This window comes from Liolophura sinensis, chromosome 8 (genome assembly GCF_032854445.1).
Source record: "Liolophura sinensis isolate JHLJ2023 chromosome 8, CUHK_Ljap_v2, whole genome shotgun sequence".
In the NCBI taxonomy this organism is placed as follows: Eukaryota; Metazoa; Mollusca; class Polyplacophora; order Chitonida; family Chitonidae; genus Liolophura; species Liolophura sinensis.
Window position 1 is genome coordinate 48,894,347 of NC_088302.1, and position 16,730 is coordinate 48,911,076.

The 16,730-nt window shown below is 38.3% G+C and overlaps 1 protein-coding gene across 1 annotated transcript in view; it reads left to right on the forward strand.

The window, feature by feature from the left end:
- LOC135473824 (putative amine oxidase [copper-containing]) overlaps positions 1-6,390 on the forward strand; it is a 29,059-nt gene extending 22,669 nt beyond the window's left edge. Inside the window, exons 2-3 of the mRNA XM_064753731.1 lie at positions 162-2,302; positions 5,656-6,390. Coding sequence (XP_064609801.1) covers positions 224-2,302; positions 5,656-5,967 — 2,391 coding nt within the window. The 5' untranslated portion in view covers positions 162-223 and the 3' untranslated portion in view covers positions 5,968-6,390. The remainder of the gene's footprint in view (positions 1-161; positions 2,303-5,655) is intronic.
- The last annotated feature ends 10,340 nt before the right edge of the window (positions 6,391-16,730 follow it).

Consider the following 16,730-nt stretch of genomic DNA (forward strand, 5'->3'; position numbering starts at 1 on the left):
GTTGATTAAAAGTCTGAGTTGTATAGTTTTGTACCGAAAATGTCTGAGTGGTATAGCTTTGTACCGAAATATCTGAGTGGTATAGTTTTGTACTTAAAATGTCTGAGTTACAAGGTTTAGTACTTAATGGTATATCTTATTTCAATGTTATGTCTTTGCAGAAATAATGCACCACTGCTACTAGAGGGTTTAGCTTTCTCAGAGTGACCGCCTAAAGTGCAAGATGACGGAACAAATGGAACAAGATTCCCCGATCGAGAAACGGCGAGACAACACTGTGTTCTTACTGATCGTGATCATGTTTCTGATCGTGGGAATGGTGGTGCTTTGGGTGGTGAAGGATAGCGAGATCTACCGTACCACAGTTCCCGTGTGTACATCAGAACACGTCACAATAGACCTTACCGAACCCAATATACCGTCCATTTTCTCCGATCTTACCCAAAAAGAGATAGACAACGCCATACAGCAACTAGAAGAACATACAGATTTAAATCTCCAAAGCGGACCTAACGTCAGCATTCAGTCCACATACGTATTCACAATCGAGGTGCTCTTGCCGAAAAAGCCGGAAGCTTTGAAATTCTTGGACGACTATAAACACAAACCTGGGCGGTTTGCCAAAGCCGTGGTGTTCCGAGGAAATCTGGCCGAACCCAAAGTGGAGGAGTACGTCATTGGCCCTTTGCAGAATAACTCCAACGATTCTTCACCAGTGATCGTTACTTTGACAAAAACCATCCCTTTTGCTTTTAGACCGTTATCCAGCGTGGAATTACTGGCAATGGAGAAGGTGATACTACCTCTTATCGATTTAAAAGCAGAAAATGTTCTTCTTGAAAGTTTCGGCGCAAAATTCATCAATTGCAGCAAAAGATGTCTCTCGTATTACTATTCACCAGTGTCTACCTCAAACTATGATAAACTAACTCGCAACATTTGGCTGCATGTCACACATTTTATTGAGTACCATTCCCTGCATCCTCTCGAATTCCACCTTCTTGTCAATTTGGACGGTACGAATCCCCAAAATTACCGGATTGTCCAAGTGTCCTATAACGCACAGACTTTCAATTCACTTGAGGACTTTGTTGCAAAATTCGAGAAAGGAATGTTACAGAAAATACATATTCAGTTCCCTGAGGTCAATGAGGATTTATACTCCAGCTTGAACCTTCGAGGGGTTCCATTTCCCAAAGAACCCTCTCGTCGGCCATTTCAACTCGAGCCGGATGGGAAACGGTACAAGATCAGTGGACAGAAGGTTCATTTTATGGAATGGATATACCACTACAGAATGTCAACAACGAATGGGCCAATGTTGTTTGACGTGAGATTTAAACAAAACAGAATTGCGTATGAGATAAGCTTGCAGGAAATAGCTGCCTTGACAATCGGCAAAATACCTTTGCAACAGAACAATAACTTTGAAACGAGTTCTGGGATACTGGGCACGGCCTCCCGAGGGCTTGTCCCCGGTGCAGACTGCCCTGAACACGCTACGTTTTTACCGGCTCGGCATCTTGTCGCCGGATCGAGATCGTCCACGGTGTTTCAGAACGCTTTGTGTCTGTTTGAACAGGAGACTGGCAAACCGCTTCGAAGACACCATTCATTCTCTAAGATGGCTGGTAAATTTTACGGAGGCATGTCAGATGATGTCCTGGTGATGCGGACAATCTTAGCTGTAGCGAACTACGACTATGTCATCGATTTTGTTTTTCATCTCAACGGAGTGTTAGAAGTTAAATTTGTTCACACAGGGTTTGTGTTGGCAAGATACAACTTCAACGGGAATACGTATTCCGGTTTTCAGATTCAAGACAAGATTGCAAGTGACATTCAGTATCATAGTTTAAATTTTAAAATAGATCTAGATATACGTGGGAGGAAGAACTCCTTTTCAACCATTGAGCCTGAGAGTTTATCCAGCGATACCCCTGGGCTTAACGCTTCCAAAGAGGACAGGTTTACCACAGTTATCAAAATATCTGAACAACAGGCCAAGTATGGTTTCAGAGACGAGATGCCAAAGTATCTTTTATTTTACAATGAGAACGAAAAAAACAAGTATGGTTATCCGAGAGCTTATAGACTCCATTTATCTGAAACTGATAAAGCCAGCGTTCCTAAAACAATCGGAAACAAAAATTCTGTGTCTTGGCTCAGTTACAGACTTGCGGTCACCAAATACAAGAGAGCCGAGAGTCGCAGTAGTTCTCCATATTCAGCCTGGGATGCTGTAAAACCTTCAGTCAACTTTGTGTCTTTCGTTAACGACGATGACAACATTAAAAATGAAGTACGTTTTGCAGTAAATATATATTAATAAGACATTTAATGATGAGTTGGGCGTATTTAAACAGTGATGCACTGCCATGCAGCACTGTTTGAAATATGACTTCTTCGAAAACGACCTACATCTATCTCAACGTTTTGTTTGTTTACATGGAATTTAACGTCGTTTTCAACATAATTTCCGTGATATATCGAGGGTGACTGCTTATACACGAAGCAAGCCAGTACCAGTACTAGAGTATTTATAATGGTGCCTCATTTAAAAGTCATGCCAAAGACACAAGATATAACACCTACGCAATAAGTGCATAAGATGACGGAGAAAATGCCGATATTAGCACAGACATTTAAAATGCCGCCTCATTGGAACGCCATGCCGAAGACACCAGATATGACACCCACGCTATCAGTGCATGTTAAGCCTTTGTCTTTATGATAACGGCAGAAGTGCCCGGATTGCCAGATTTAGCACTCTTTATGTTTGACCACACTCAGGATTGAATTCGGCTCTCCTGTTTATGACACAAAGCCTCACAACTTTTAGTAAAGATCTATTTCTAGATGAAAAATAAATACAAAATCGGTTAAAATATATTTTGAAAATTAAATCTGTATTTTGAGAATCACTTAATCTGAGCAATTGCTATTTTGTCATAAACAACTTAACGGCACCAGTCTTCCGGAAATAAGTGGTGCTAAAAAGTGTGGTGAAGAGGAGAATATCGATTCATTGTGGAAAGAAATTCTATACTCAGCATCAATTTGTCACTAGTATTTACATGTTGGTTTGCCCTTTTCGCAACCAGTAAAAATTCGAAACTGTAATCAGTTTAGGCCGCAGGGGCTGTCATCCGGTTTATGTCGGCCGTTTTTTCGCCAGTTTCTTGCTCAAAGTAAACTTTCCAATCGTCTCCAAGTCCAAATTTTCTCAAACTGAGATGAAATGCGGTTTTTTTGACAGTCTTGTCTTTTATTAATAGCCGCTATGAAGCATGAAGTTTCTATCTTACTGAAGCCACTGGTGATGAGAGACAAAAGATGTGTACACAGCACTATCCTGATGCTTTGCTTTGAATTTAATATAGCCCTGCCGTCGCCCCTTGATAATCAGAAATAAAGGTTTTGGCCTCAGACAGCTCCATGGATCATCCGTTTTTCTCGCATTTATCTTACACTTTTTGTGCAAACATCGGACCTTCTTTCTATTGTAAGACATCAGAATTTTGTCGAAGTATCTTACCTTTGGAGCTACATGTTTCATTATTTTGCCTTAGCAAGCATACCTTTCTGCCAGTGCACTCCTCTCTCATTATGCAGAAGGTCAGGGACATTGCAGAAACAACAAGCGAGACAGTCTTAAGGTCACTTGCCTTCTTAGTCCTTTAAAATGCTGACAAAATATATATTTTTAAGCAGGAACAAAACTTGGATTCATTTTTTTGATATTACTTACTTTTATGCTTGCTGTGTTTTGTCAATAATTTACGATTCCCTCTGCTGAGATCAGTCGCAAGTAAACTACAGTCTTTTAATCCTAACTTAAAGAGGCTGAACCAGAGGGGTTTTTTTTAGCAAAAATCCACATTTGCTAATGTAATGAAATTTTCTGTATTTACCAAGAATTGCTCGAATTATTTGTCTTTCATAAATAACGGACTCGTACCAGAACCATGTACAGTGTAAAATTATCCTAAAGTTTGGAAAACTTATAGTGCTGTCCGCTTTACGTATTTTGTGAATATTATTACCGAGTTTGAACGGTAATGTGCAGGGATGAGGCTGGTATTTTGTGAATGGTAACAATATGGGCTATTTTAAATAATAACAAAACTTCGAATGGGTTTAAGCTGATCGATTTTTTGCCAAAAAGCCTCTCTCTTAAAAGACACAGCCGACCCAGCAATCTGCTAAAGCTGGATTCGAACACGTCGACTGATTAGTCAAGAGCCGAATGTCGAGGCAACCCAGAGATTTAACATCCGAGCCAGGGAAGGTCGATAAGCTATGGAAACAAACGTCCTTATTTTTCTGGCAAATTCCAGAGGAAAAAACATATGCAATCATAGCTTTAAGAGGTTTGCAAAATTACACTGTTTAATCGATCTATAACTACTTGTATAACAAATACAATTCAAATATTATCCAAGTATGAATCGGTGGGCGACCACCAGAGATAAGGAAAATGTATAGCTGGCAGACGTGACACCACACGGATTGTCTCTTATACCCGACGCCTTAGCTTTGTTTCGAATTAATCCATCACCATCATTAATGATAGAATTAAAATCTGAAATACTTAACGAGCCTAACGAGCTAACAGTGCAAGCGACAAAGTTTACTGATCTTTGAACCACATGCCATTTCCTGGATGACTTAACCATTCTGACAGTGGTTTTTACACAGATTGCGTTTCAGGGACTTTGAATGTTAGATGGCATGTGCTCCAGCCACGTTCATGTCACCCATGGCTGTTGTATAGAGTGAAGCGACAATACATGGTGCAAGCATTAGTGACACCATATTCTATTAATAGCCTTCACCTGGCTGTTTCAGTGGCTGTAAATGTATCCCTGACATCACTCATTATAGCAGAAATATGACTACAAGCCGATGCCATGAGTTCATTTAGGGTTTATTTAACACATACATTTTTGGTTTTTGTGTTTCCAAACAATATGAAATAACCCTGTTGCGTTTATTAATTTATCGTGGATAGAGGAGTACTACTTTGCTTATGGTATTTCTGTGCTGATTTGAGTGTTTTCTTCGCCTTTCTTCATGAGCTATCAAATCTAACTATTGAGCACACAGGTGAATGAATGAATGAAGAAAAGAAAGTAATGTAGCACTGACTATAAATGTGTACTGATAGATGTTACTTTTTGAGCTCTGATTCACAAAACAATCGTATTTACACTAATTTGATTGCAGCTACCGTGACATGATATGTGCTGAACCTGTACTTACAATTTACATAGCAATTTAGCCAGTAATTTATATCTGATAGCTTGGGTTGCCTCAGTAGACGACAGATTATTTTTTTCAGAAAGTTGTGTTTGATCAAGGTTGCGATGGTTACGTATCACATGTTTGGATTTGTTAGGCATCCTTTCCTCAATGTTTTTTCTCTTCATCTATCAAACCAGACGATATCATATAATTGAAGGCGTGATCTCCAATCAATACTAGAAAAATAAATACTTCTTTATTTGATGTTGACTCTAAACATTTTTGAATTACCATTTTAGGGTATATTTGATTTCTCAATTCCTCCATTAACAAACCCGATCACCTCATAACATGTAAAACAAATCGTATGAGGCACTACTTTAAAATAAATATTTTTTCCATTGACAGGATCTGGTAGCCTGGGTGACCGTGGGGACTTACCACATCCCCCACACAGAGGACCTACCCACCATGGCGACACCGGGGCGTCGTATGGGATTTGCTCTCATACCACACAATTACTTCGCAGAGGACCCGTCCATGTCGTCTAGGAACTCCATCAGGGTAGACATGACAGACAAAGCGGAAACGGGCAATAGAACGGTCAGAGTACAGCGCTACTCCGTACCCAATGACGTCAGATGCGTGGGAAACGCCACCGACTTCTACGACCTAGTCGCCGAAGATAGCCAGCTGTTATTTGTCGGAGACGAAAGTTAACATGGACATAGAGGCATCCAAATTTAAATTTGTGTCAGATGAAAGGCCATACTAGTTTTTATTCTCTTCCATCTCTTTGCTCACGCAAAATATGGCGCAAACAAATTATTTTCTAAGATGGAATGTTTAACCATGTTTCACCATTTCCTTTTTCACACTCCCATGAGCGGTAACGGTGAATGGGAAATCATTAGAACCAGATTACATTCTCTCAACATCTAGATTCAACTAATCCACATAACTCCCAACAGAATTTTGCTGAATTGTTACATATTGAAAATAATCATGAAAAACATGGTAAAATTGGAAGAGTACTAATTGATATTATCTGTACAGGTTTTAGTTTAAGTTGAGACGCCCTATAAATTTCAAACTATCCTTGCATAGTAGTCCACAATAAGAAAAGAAAGAAGCTTCTGGTGAGGTTATTAAGTGGTTAAGAGGAAGAGTCAAATGGATTCGTAATTACCACTTTATCCCATGACATTGCTTGGTACTAAAAACTCAATGCTATATATATATATATATATATATATATATATATATATATATATATATATATATATATATATATATATATATATATATATATATATATATATATGGCAAAGCTATATCGTGGTCGTTAAACGCACAACAAATTGTTTGCCGACTTTCTTTGCATACGGTTGGAAAGTAATTTCCTTCTCACCGTTGCAAGTTCCCACGCATATTTCCATTCGGTTGTCTTGATCCTAAACAGTTTGTTGCATGTTTGCCCAGTTACACCGAGTCACATTCATTTCTAACATGTTTTTATATATTTTGGTGAAGGCAGGCAAATTATGAAAGGGAGCACAACCTCCAGGTAAACTTTTACATGTACAATAAAAGAGACACAACTGGTGAAATAAGGCTCCAAATCACTTGTGTCAGTGATTTCACGGAGTCTAACATCATGGAGGCATGCTCGTTGTGCTTTGTCTTCTAAACAGATGCCCTTTGACATTACTTTTTGAAGTTTTTAAAAAATATTGTGGTTTTGAATGTTTCTTTAAGTAGTCTCTCCGAGCTGTGGAACAAAGAAGCGTGTTATATACTACAATGTTTAGGTGACAATCAAGCCGATCAGTCTTCGACTGGATTACAATTGTCATATCTTTTTGCACTCTTGTAAACTACTAAATAATTCACTTTTGAGCTATGTATTATTCATGGTATAGCTTCGCTAATAAGTGAATTCCGATTCATGGGTTTATTTCTCAAGATCGCGCGTATTTGACCAGATGGGTTGTTTGTGACATTTACTGCAGATAGAATCATATTCTCTGTACATATTATATATTAGATATATTAGGATATACAATACAACATTTTGAGTAATTCTAGACCAGTGATGTCTAAAAAATTGCAATTAACAACACTGCATTTTTTACCTAATTCTGCTTAGGCCATGGTGCTAGGGGGCGTTAAAATTGCAACTGTGTATGCATTTAGATGAGCATTTACAATTAAACCCTACTGAGATAAATTGACAAAAGGCCATATTTCACTGGTTACGTGTGACCATTTGCCAGCTGTCACATTGTCTTTGCTGCTCTGGTTTTACTCTCTATGCTGTACGCCTTTAATTGACACGCCGTCGCTTTTCGTCATAACTTTTTTGTTTCGTTTCATCTTTAAGTCTTTTGCATAAGACATTTGTAAAAATAATTGGTTATTTTATATAAAACCGTGAGAAATATTTGAGCTTACACTACAGATTACTTCGAGAACAGCTTCAAGTGATTCAATTTTGCATGAGACTGATTTATAGGTTTAATATCTGTTCTCTTATGTCGACGAGAACGACGACAAAGTAAGCCAGCATTTTATCGATGTTTTAAAGCGATGTAACCGCTAACTGCATGATATTACATCAATGTGAGGGACTTGGGCCCTACGGTGGAAACACGAAATAATAAGACTTTAGACAGCGGATGGGTAATCTTTGCGACGCTGCTCCATTTTTATGAAGATATGTGTAAATGTCCTGTACTTTAGACATTTTTCAAAGCTAAAATTCCCATCTGTAACGTATATTGATGAATGATAATTCGATCATACTGAGGCGCACAAACAGCTGGCAAAAAACGAACATGATTCATGGGATATCTATTAAATTATTGCAATAAGCTATAGTATTGTCCCTATGCATTATTTATAAGTCAGACGAATTACATTAACGCAATTTTGCTATATAAGCAATTCAGCCACACGGGTGTTTCTTCGGTTTTGAACGTCCATATTTAATAAAGGTGTTGATAACAATGGATGATTGGGAGAGTAGAAGGAACGTGCATAACGATGAAGTCTTATTGTGTCTATGCAGGGCACGTTGACCTCATTATTTGCATGGGACGTACGAAATTTTTGTGTAAGATTTGTTTCGCTATTATTATTATTATTGTTTTATACACATCGCTTCTCTTAATTTTGTAAATATTTAAGACTTATCAGCTGTACTTGACAAAAGAATTACACTTTCAATAAATGTGAAAATTCGTAGAATCGAGAAAAATGCCGAAGAGTTGAAAGGTGTTGAGAGAAATTGTTAGCCAGTGAGAAACTGTTAAGGAGCATTAATTGACTCGTGATATGGCCGAGTGGGTTAAATGATTCCAAAGTTAGCAATTTGGCAATTCCGTTATGTGAACTTGTTCACTTCAACAGAAAATAAAATTCTCCATAACTGCGCTCTATCACAGTTCACGTGGAAAGAAATCTGCCCAAGGCAGATGGTTTATTCCGGGAACTCCGGTTTTCTTCGCTCATAAAACTGGGCGCCATCATTTAAGTGAAAAATGTACGAGTTTGTCCTTAAATAATTAAATCAATTCAGGCTAAAGCATGGCTGAATCCGTTCTTATGTGATGAAAGAACGGCTTAAATGTGATATAAGGCAGCTTGTAATTTTGCATGCAACCAATGTCACAAAACATCAAAATTTGATTGTTATTTTTATAAGAGATCAGCTAAAGTGAGAAAACTAGACCAATGTCTGTAAATTATTGATGAGGCGAAATCTGTGTGCTGCAACAGAAAGCCATTGGACACTAATTAGTTTTCCTCCGCATGCAATATGAACCGCAGTACGGCCAATATATTCTGTTCTTTTTAAATATATAACAGGTTTGATTGTTACAGTTGTACTTTATGCAGAAATTATGTAAATAATGGACTGTTTTTGTTTTGTTTGTTTTTTCACATTGTTAAAATTTTACTATGCTGTTTTACACGGTAAAATGTTGACATTTATGTATTGTTTGTTAAAATTGCTTTACTATTCGGGTTGTAAATTTTACCACATATTAGTGTGCAATGTTCGTTGAGACCTCTTAGGCAGTTAGTTGGAATCATTACCAAAGGGGGATAACCCGCATTGTTGTTTAGCTACAACACAAACTCCTCACGGAGTTGGTATAGCTAATATTATCCACACGTTCATGAGATTTTAGACTCTTCCTACACAAGTGGAATATTCCCGAGCACGGCGCAATACACAAGTAAATGAATAAACCAAACGTAAAATTTCTGGCCTTTCGATTCTTTCCGTTACTTGGATAGGAAAAAAAAATAACTTCAATTATTGTATTTCTCAGGATTCCATTTCCCTAGCTACCATGTTAAGCCATTTTATGTGGATCTCTAAAATACACTAATAGCACTGTTCCTGATTATTTTAAGTAATTCACAGATTCAATACGTATTTATTATAGTAACACTTTGCATGTATTGGACAAAGATGTGCGAATTTGTTAAACATATAAAATACAATAACAAGAAGAATAGTTATTAAATAATGCACGGGAATGTTTGTTGATGCGAATGTTAAGGGTCAAACTGCTAAAGTCAAACTTGGACTACGCCGTAAAAGGTTACTGGTGTGTTTTCAAACTGACATAAATGAAAGTTTGTCGTCGTTAACTGAACGCTACATTGTTCAAGATTTCTGTGGTTGCCATAAAATAATCACGAGGTGACCACGTGCTTGTCGGAAAGGTCGATACACGATGCAGGCATACGTCACAAACTGCTCTAAAATATACAAAAGAATATGGTATTCTTGCACTTTGGATGAACAATATAGTCTTGTGACTTACAGACTGTGATTTTGAAATTCACATTCCTGAGAGGTATTGACAATTAATCCAAAGCCACTTGTTTCCACTTTGTAGATATTTTAACTAGGCATTGTTATATTTTATCAAGTAAATAATAAAGGTATTTGTTTTCAGTCGCATTCATTGTTTCCGGGCTTTTCATCCGTTTCCCAGTTTTTCCAATCTTGGAAGTTTCGTATACCTAGTTCGTAGAGTGAATGGAATACCCCACGGCAAAAGTGGGAAATAACAATCATTTTTTAAACAGAAAGCGTTAATTTATTTATTTGAACTATTTATACTTAAGAATATTTCACTTATACGACGGTGGCCAACATTTTTATGGGAGGAAATCGGGCAGTGCTCGGGAAAACCCAAGACAAACCGTAGGCTACTGGCAGACATTCCCACGTGCGAGCGGAGAGGAAGCCAGTATGAGAAGGACTTGAACTCACAGTGATCGGATTGGTGAGAGATTCCTGGGTCGTTGTACAGCTCTAACAAGCTCACTAATGGGCCACTGAGGCCCCCAAAAGGCGTTGAAACATTAGCGCTATTCGCATTATTCAGAATTTGAAATGACTCTCCTTTCAGAGTAGTACGTCCTATGCTAATCAAAAATCAGAAAACGCTTACTTCTTTTAGCACGAAGAACCATCTGACTGCCAAGAGTAAACAATCTCCTGGTTTAAATCCGCAACCCGATCAACGAGAGCTTGACTTGAGAGTATGACTTTATACAGAGCTGGGGACAGCCCGAGGTGTCAATCCTGTTGAGTATAAACTGCAACGATAAATATGCCTCATGGCATATGTGGGACATCACTATACTACCACACTAACTGATGAAATCTATGCATAAAGGATACAGTGCAGGGAACCAAAGCTGGATACATAAATTAAGAAAAGCCAAAACATGCTTTTCTCAATAATAGTTTTGTCAGACGAATTCCGTCTTCGCACTATGACTGTTATAGTCTATTACTTTTAGGTAGTCGCCCGTATTCAGCTGTCTGTAAAATCAGTCCTACTCGATATCGAAATTTCCTTTAGTCAGTGACAGGTAACAAGACAAGCTCTACTCGTTCTTGCAAAGAAAACAGCAAGGAAAGCATGCAACTTGCTTTTGAATAATTATGACGTCTTCCGAGGCAATGACTTTTTGGTGTCGAAACTTTAACATCATGAATTAGAAAAAGTATTCTGAATGCATTTTCTTCGCAATAATATGGTACTTCATCGAATGATTGACTGAGTAACTGGTTGATTGATTCAGTTTCGCTGCACTAAAAATTATTTTACTTATACGATGGCGGTCACTTATAGGAGTAGAGCAATCCTAGAGTTCCAGGTATAAACCATCGGTTTTGGCAACTTACTCACGAACTTTCACACGTTTGACGTAACGATTACCGCGTGTGAAGACAAGCGGTCCTCAACGAACTTCAGGTCCTACTAATTTAGATGCCATAATAAATGAAAGTGAAATGTATGGTTTTGAACGCGACTAGGTTAAAAAGTCGAATCTGAAGTTTTATTTTGATCGTGTTTCAGTTGATTTCTGTCAGCTTTTTCCTAAGCCCGTTTGCCCTCAGTAATTTGCGTATAGAGACGTAATTTTTAAAGTTAAGACCAATGGTTAGAAAATGTGTTACTGACGACTGTTATCCGTCTTAGACTTCGTCTCAGACGTAAGGAAAAGCCGTCGGCCCAATTTAGTGGCGAACGTTTTTGCTTGCAGGCGTTTTGACCTGATCCTTACTGCCAGACAGACCTGGGATTTCTCAGTGCCCTGTCTTTCAAAATATTGAACAAATAACGTCTGAGACGATGTGCACTTTACAAAAAAGTCTTTTTGTAGTTACAGATGATGATATATAAAGTTTTGAAAGCATTTATTTAAGTCATAGAGTGTAAGTCAGGAGGTTGATGAGTTTTTGTCCCCGCACTCGTCTTTTTCAAACGGTCTGAAGTCAGTGTAAAGGAATATCCTTTATATCGGTTTTATGGGACTTTATGTTCAATAAGGCGAGCTATGCAAAATCTATACCTGTCATTATAGGACTATAGAGACTGAAAACTGTGTACTTGTGACGTTACGCGATCCATACCACTCTGTGTAGGTGAGTTCGGCTGTGTTCGGCCGGCAAGTGCAAAGCGCACTAAAATGCTTTATACGCCACCAAAACAGCTCACATACACACCATTTTTACATCCTTGGTATGAATATATGTAGTTACATGCATTATTAGTGAATTTATCGTTAACAGCATTTTCACTGAAGTACATTTTAAAACTGCACAAACGACCCTACAAGCACCGTCGATTACTTAGTCACCAAGGGCCGTACGGATAATGGGAGCGATGACCGATTGCTTTCATGGATATGCGTTGCCTAATAAAGAATGCCTCATCCAATCACATTACTGGTCACTCGTCTAGTGATTAGTATAAATTAACTAACATCCGAACAAACTACTGCGATCCCAAAACGTGACTATCGATGTTATTAAATTTTCATAGGATACGGTGCACTGTTTCAACTCAATCAGAACGATATAGTAGGTACCTGTGGTCAGCTTAAACTTGCCAAATTAGCCTAAGGCCTCCGGTTTACCCCTGGCGCTCTACTTTCCTCCAGGCAAAATAATGACCGGTCTTTGGTATAAGTGAAATATTATTGATTGTGGCGTTAAAGAAGAACCAAATAAACAAATAGCTGAACAAATAAACTCCAATGTGTTAGGCGGACACCAGAACACGGTACATTCAATGTATTCTGACCTGGTACAAACCATTGACAAAAGTAGCTACTGTGCATACATTCGCTATTTTTGAAAGCTTCGTTTTTTATCGCTCGGTATGTACAAGTGATTAACTGCTGCAGGCATTTACCGATCAGGAAATAAAATTACTAGACATTGTGTAAAACAGGCACACTCAGTCAGGACAAATGCACCGAGCTACAAGTGTATCATTTAGTTTGGAATTATTCCCAAGCTTGCCATGTATTCATGGTCCAATGCACATCACACATGTATGTGTCACATGTTGGATTTAAACTTAAGCTGCGGCTATTTACTGAATTTGATTTGTATTTTCGTCTTACACATATGTCGTTAAGCCGAAGTTAATCATCGCCGTAACTTGACCCTAAATTGGAGTGCGAGAAATATGTACCATACATATATTTCCATGAGACATCATTAAGTGTCTATATGTTTATTTATTTGATTATTTTATACGAAGGCTGCCAGCATGGATGAAACCGGGCACAGTCCGGGGTAACGCAGGTTTCTGACAGACCCCACTTACGAACATCATAAAGTGTCAAGTTATACAGTTATATAGAACAGTCTTGCTTTAACCATATAAACAGATTAAAGAGAAATTATGTAAGTCATTACATACTGAGAACATATTTCTGTCTATATTAAAATAAATTATTCAACGTGGAGGAACAATTTTTTCCTAATTTTCTATGTATTTACATATTTGTTTATTTGATTGGTGTTTAACGCCGTTCTCAAGAATATTTCACTCATGCGACGGCGGCAGGCATTATGGTGGGAGGAAACCGGGCAGAGCCCGGCGGAAACCCACGACCACCCGCAGTTTGCTGGCAGACTTTCTCACCTACGGCTGTACAGGAAGCCAGTCTTACTTTTCTAGGCATGTCAATCTACGGACTTTGTATCTTTCTCGGTTTGTACATACTTCATTTAAAAAATGACAATTTAAAATAACTATACGCAAACGGATTAGGTGATTCACAGAGACTTTGAACTCAACTACAGTGAGCATATATATGCGTTTAGATCAAGTATGAACAATTGGTGACAACTGGACACTTTGCAAAAAAATACCTTTTTAAAAAGTATTGTACAACACGACATTTTGCTTTTAAGGCCACAATCAAGCCTTCGATTCACAATCTTCGATTAGATTGCAGTTGTCATATCCATTTGCATTCTTGTAAACTACCAAATGATTCACTTTTGTGCTATGTATTATTCACGGTATAACTTCGCTATTATGTGAAATTCGAATTCATGTGCTTATTTTTCAAGGTGGCAAATATTTGACTGGATATGTTGTTTGTGATATTTACTGGAGATAGAATCATGTCCTCTGTACATATTATATATTAGGATATACAATACAACATTTTAAGTAATTCTAGATCAGTGACGTCTGATATATTGCACTCAGCATCATCGCGTGTTTTCCTAATTCTATGAAGCCATCTTGCTGGGGGAGGTGAGAGTTTTTACTATTCTGTTTCCGCATTAACATGAACAGTCAGAATAAAACCTTAATTGAAGTCAGTTAAGAAGAGGCCGAATTTCACCTGTCATGTGTGACCATTTGCCAATGATCAAACTGTTCTCGCTGCTCTGGTTTTACTCTCCGTAATCTTAAATAACTTAGGTCTCTGATATTCGATCGTCCGGTCAGCATTTCTTGATTTTATTAGGGACATAGTATGATTTATTTACAACGTGTTTTAGATATATATGTAGTATGTAGGAAAACGAAATCTTACATATCTGGACGAAAAATTCCACGAGTGTGAGCATTTGTGTATATTTTATCACCATTCTTTGGGCATAGTGTTTCGAAGCCGGGTTCAAAACTTGTGAGCTAGAAATCTTGTGTGACCAACCCGAATCTTACCACGCCCTAGTGCGCGCCATTTAACCTCTGGTATTTAACTTTTATAATTTCAATGGCAGAGCAAAAGTTCGAAGCCTTATGTCCTTCGATGGTGTATTTACCGGGGCCAGTGTTTTCTTCTGACTAAAACGGGAAGATTTCATCACGACTTTTGACAGAAGTCACGGTGTATAAATCTACCTACCTTTTGATGGAAGGCGTCAAATCAGCAGAGCGTGACCGGTAAGTAGGGTGCAGAGTACACATCACCAAGGGGCTGGGCCCTCTACTCTGTCATATTCTGGCCCCACTATCACAGTCACACTGGATACTCCAGGTAAATATGACTTGATTATTTCTCTCGTACTTTCGTAAAAGTAGTTTTGTAGAGTGGTAAATTGTTAGTGTCTAATAATATATATTAAAGTCGTGTTATTATACTGACGTATAACCCATATAGGCAGAGAGGCTTCAGAATGCAGTTGGGGATATTTATTCATCCATGTTTACATTAACATATCGATGAGAATAGAGCTAAACACGGTCGTTATTTGCGACTCAAACGTGGGATAGATGCATTTATGTATGTACACTGTAGAGAAGGGGCTAACTTTATTTTTACGGAATAGTCAGTAGGCTATAAAGCTAGTGAGGTCAAAAGGTCATAGTGCTGCCATTTTAAGACGTCCAAGTCGGAGATCAGATACATATCTGTCCTTCACCCCGAAAAACTAACCATACTCTACCCATCGCTACCCACCCACCAACTGTCCCTGCCTTTCTGTACATTTGTGACAGGTGGGGAAAGAGAGCCCCGTTTACATGTTTTTCACGTGGAAGACATGGCAGGACAAAACTTTTAAAGAAATTTTCTTTTTTAGACAGGATGTATATATAATAGACTTGTGATAGATACTTGCTTAATCCTGTACCAGAGCTTGGATTTTAGTAACAAAATCAGTCTTTGTTTCTATCAGAACTCATTCCAGGCATCGAAAGGTACATGTACATGTGCTATAGCTTAGGACTCATACAATAGCAATAGGATATAATCAGTGATAAAGGACACCGAAAAATGACGTTCACGAAAATTTAGCCCTGTCTAGTGCAAACTTTGCTGGAAATGCTTCTGGCAATGTAATTTCACGCCGGTAGTATGCTTAGGTCTTGAGGGTATGCATACCCCGGTAAATGTACAGCAACGATTGTATTTTATTTACTTATTTGATTGGTGTTTTACCCTGTACTCAAAAATACTTTACTTATACGGGGGCGGCCAGCATTATAGTGGCAGGAAACCGGGTAGAGCCCGGGGGGAACCCCATGACCATCCGCTGACAGACCAGCAACAATTGTAAGGCAGACTACTACAGTATTGCTCTAAGAACTTATAGTAAAGTGGACCAGTGTATTCACGAACACAGGTGAAATAGGTCAGTAAATGTATGATCAGTGCGGTTAATCCCAGGCAGTCCTAACACCTTGCTTATCTCTGCCCGGTATTATTACTTGGATACAGTGAATACATGAAAAGCAATTTTCTTACCCACATCATTCGGTATCAAGATTCAATCGCGTAAGTCGCGTCGCTTATCTCAGCAACAACACACAGAGAGCAGACTTGCGGAACGAAATTTCCGTACTGAGAATTATCTGCTTCAGACTTAAAATATATGTCAATGTGATTTCAGGAGCATGTTTTATAGTCGTGATCCTTTACATTTGTTGGCCCTCAGTTACCTCACGTAAGCATCTAAAAATACAGTAAATTATTGTAAATTATACTCTCTGACGTTTCCAATACACGAGCTTACAGTTTTGTCTTATACGATCAAGTAGGTCAATCCGTGCTACCGTATGTACCAAACAAACTCTCTGCATGAAGAAAATTGGTAGAATTTTTAAAGTCATTGTCCATGCTTATTGAATGGTCAAGTAGAATCACGTTGCTTTATTCACGTTCAAACGCGAAACCGTAAACTCGAG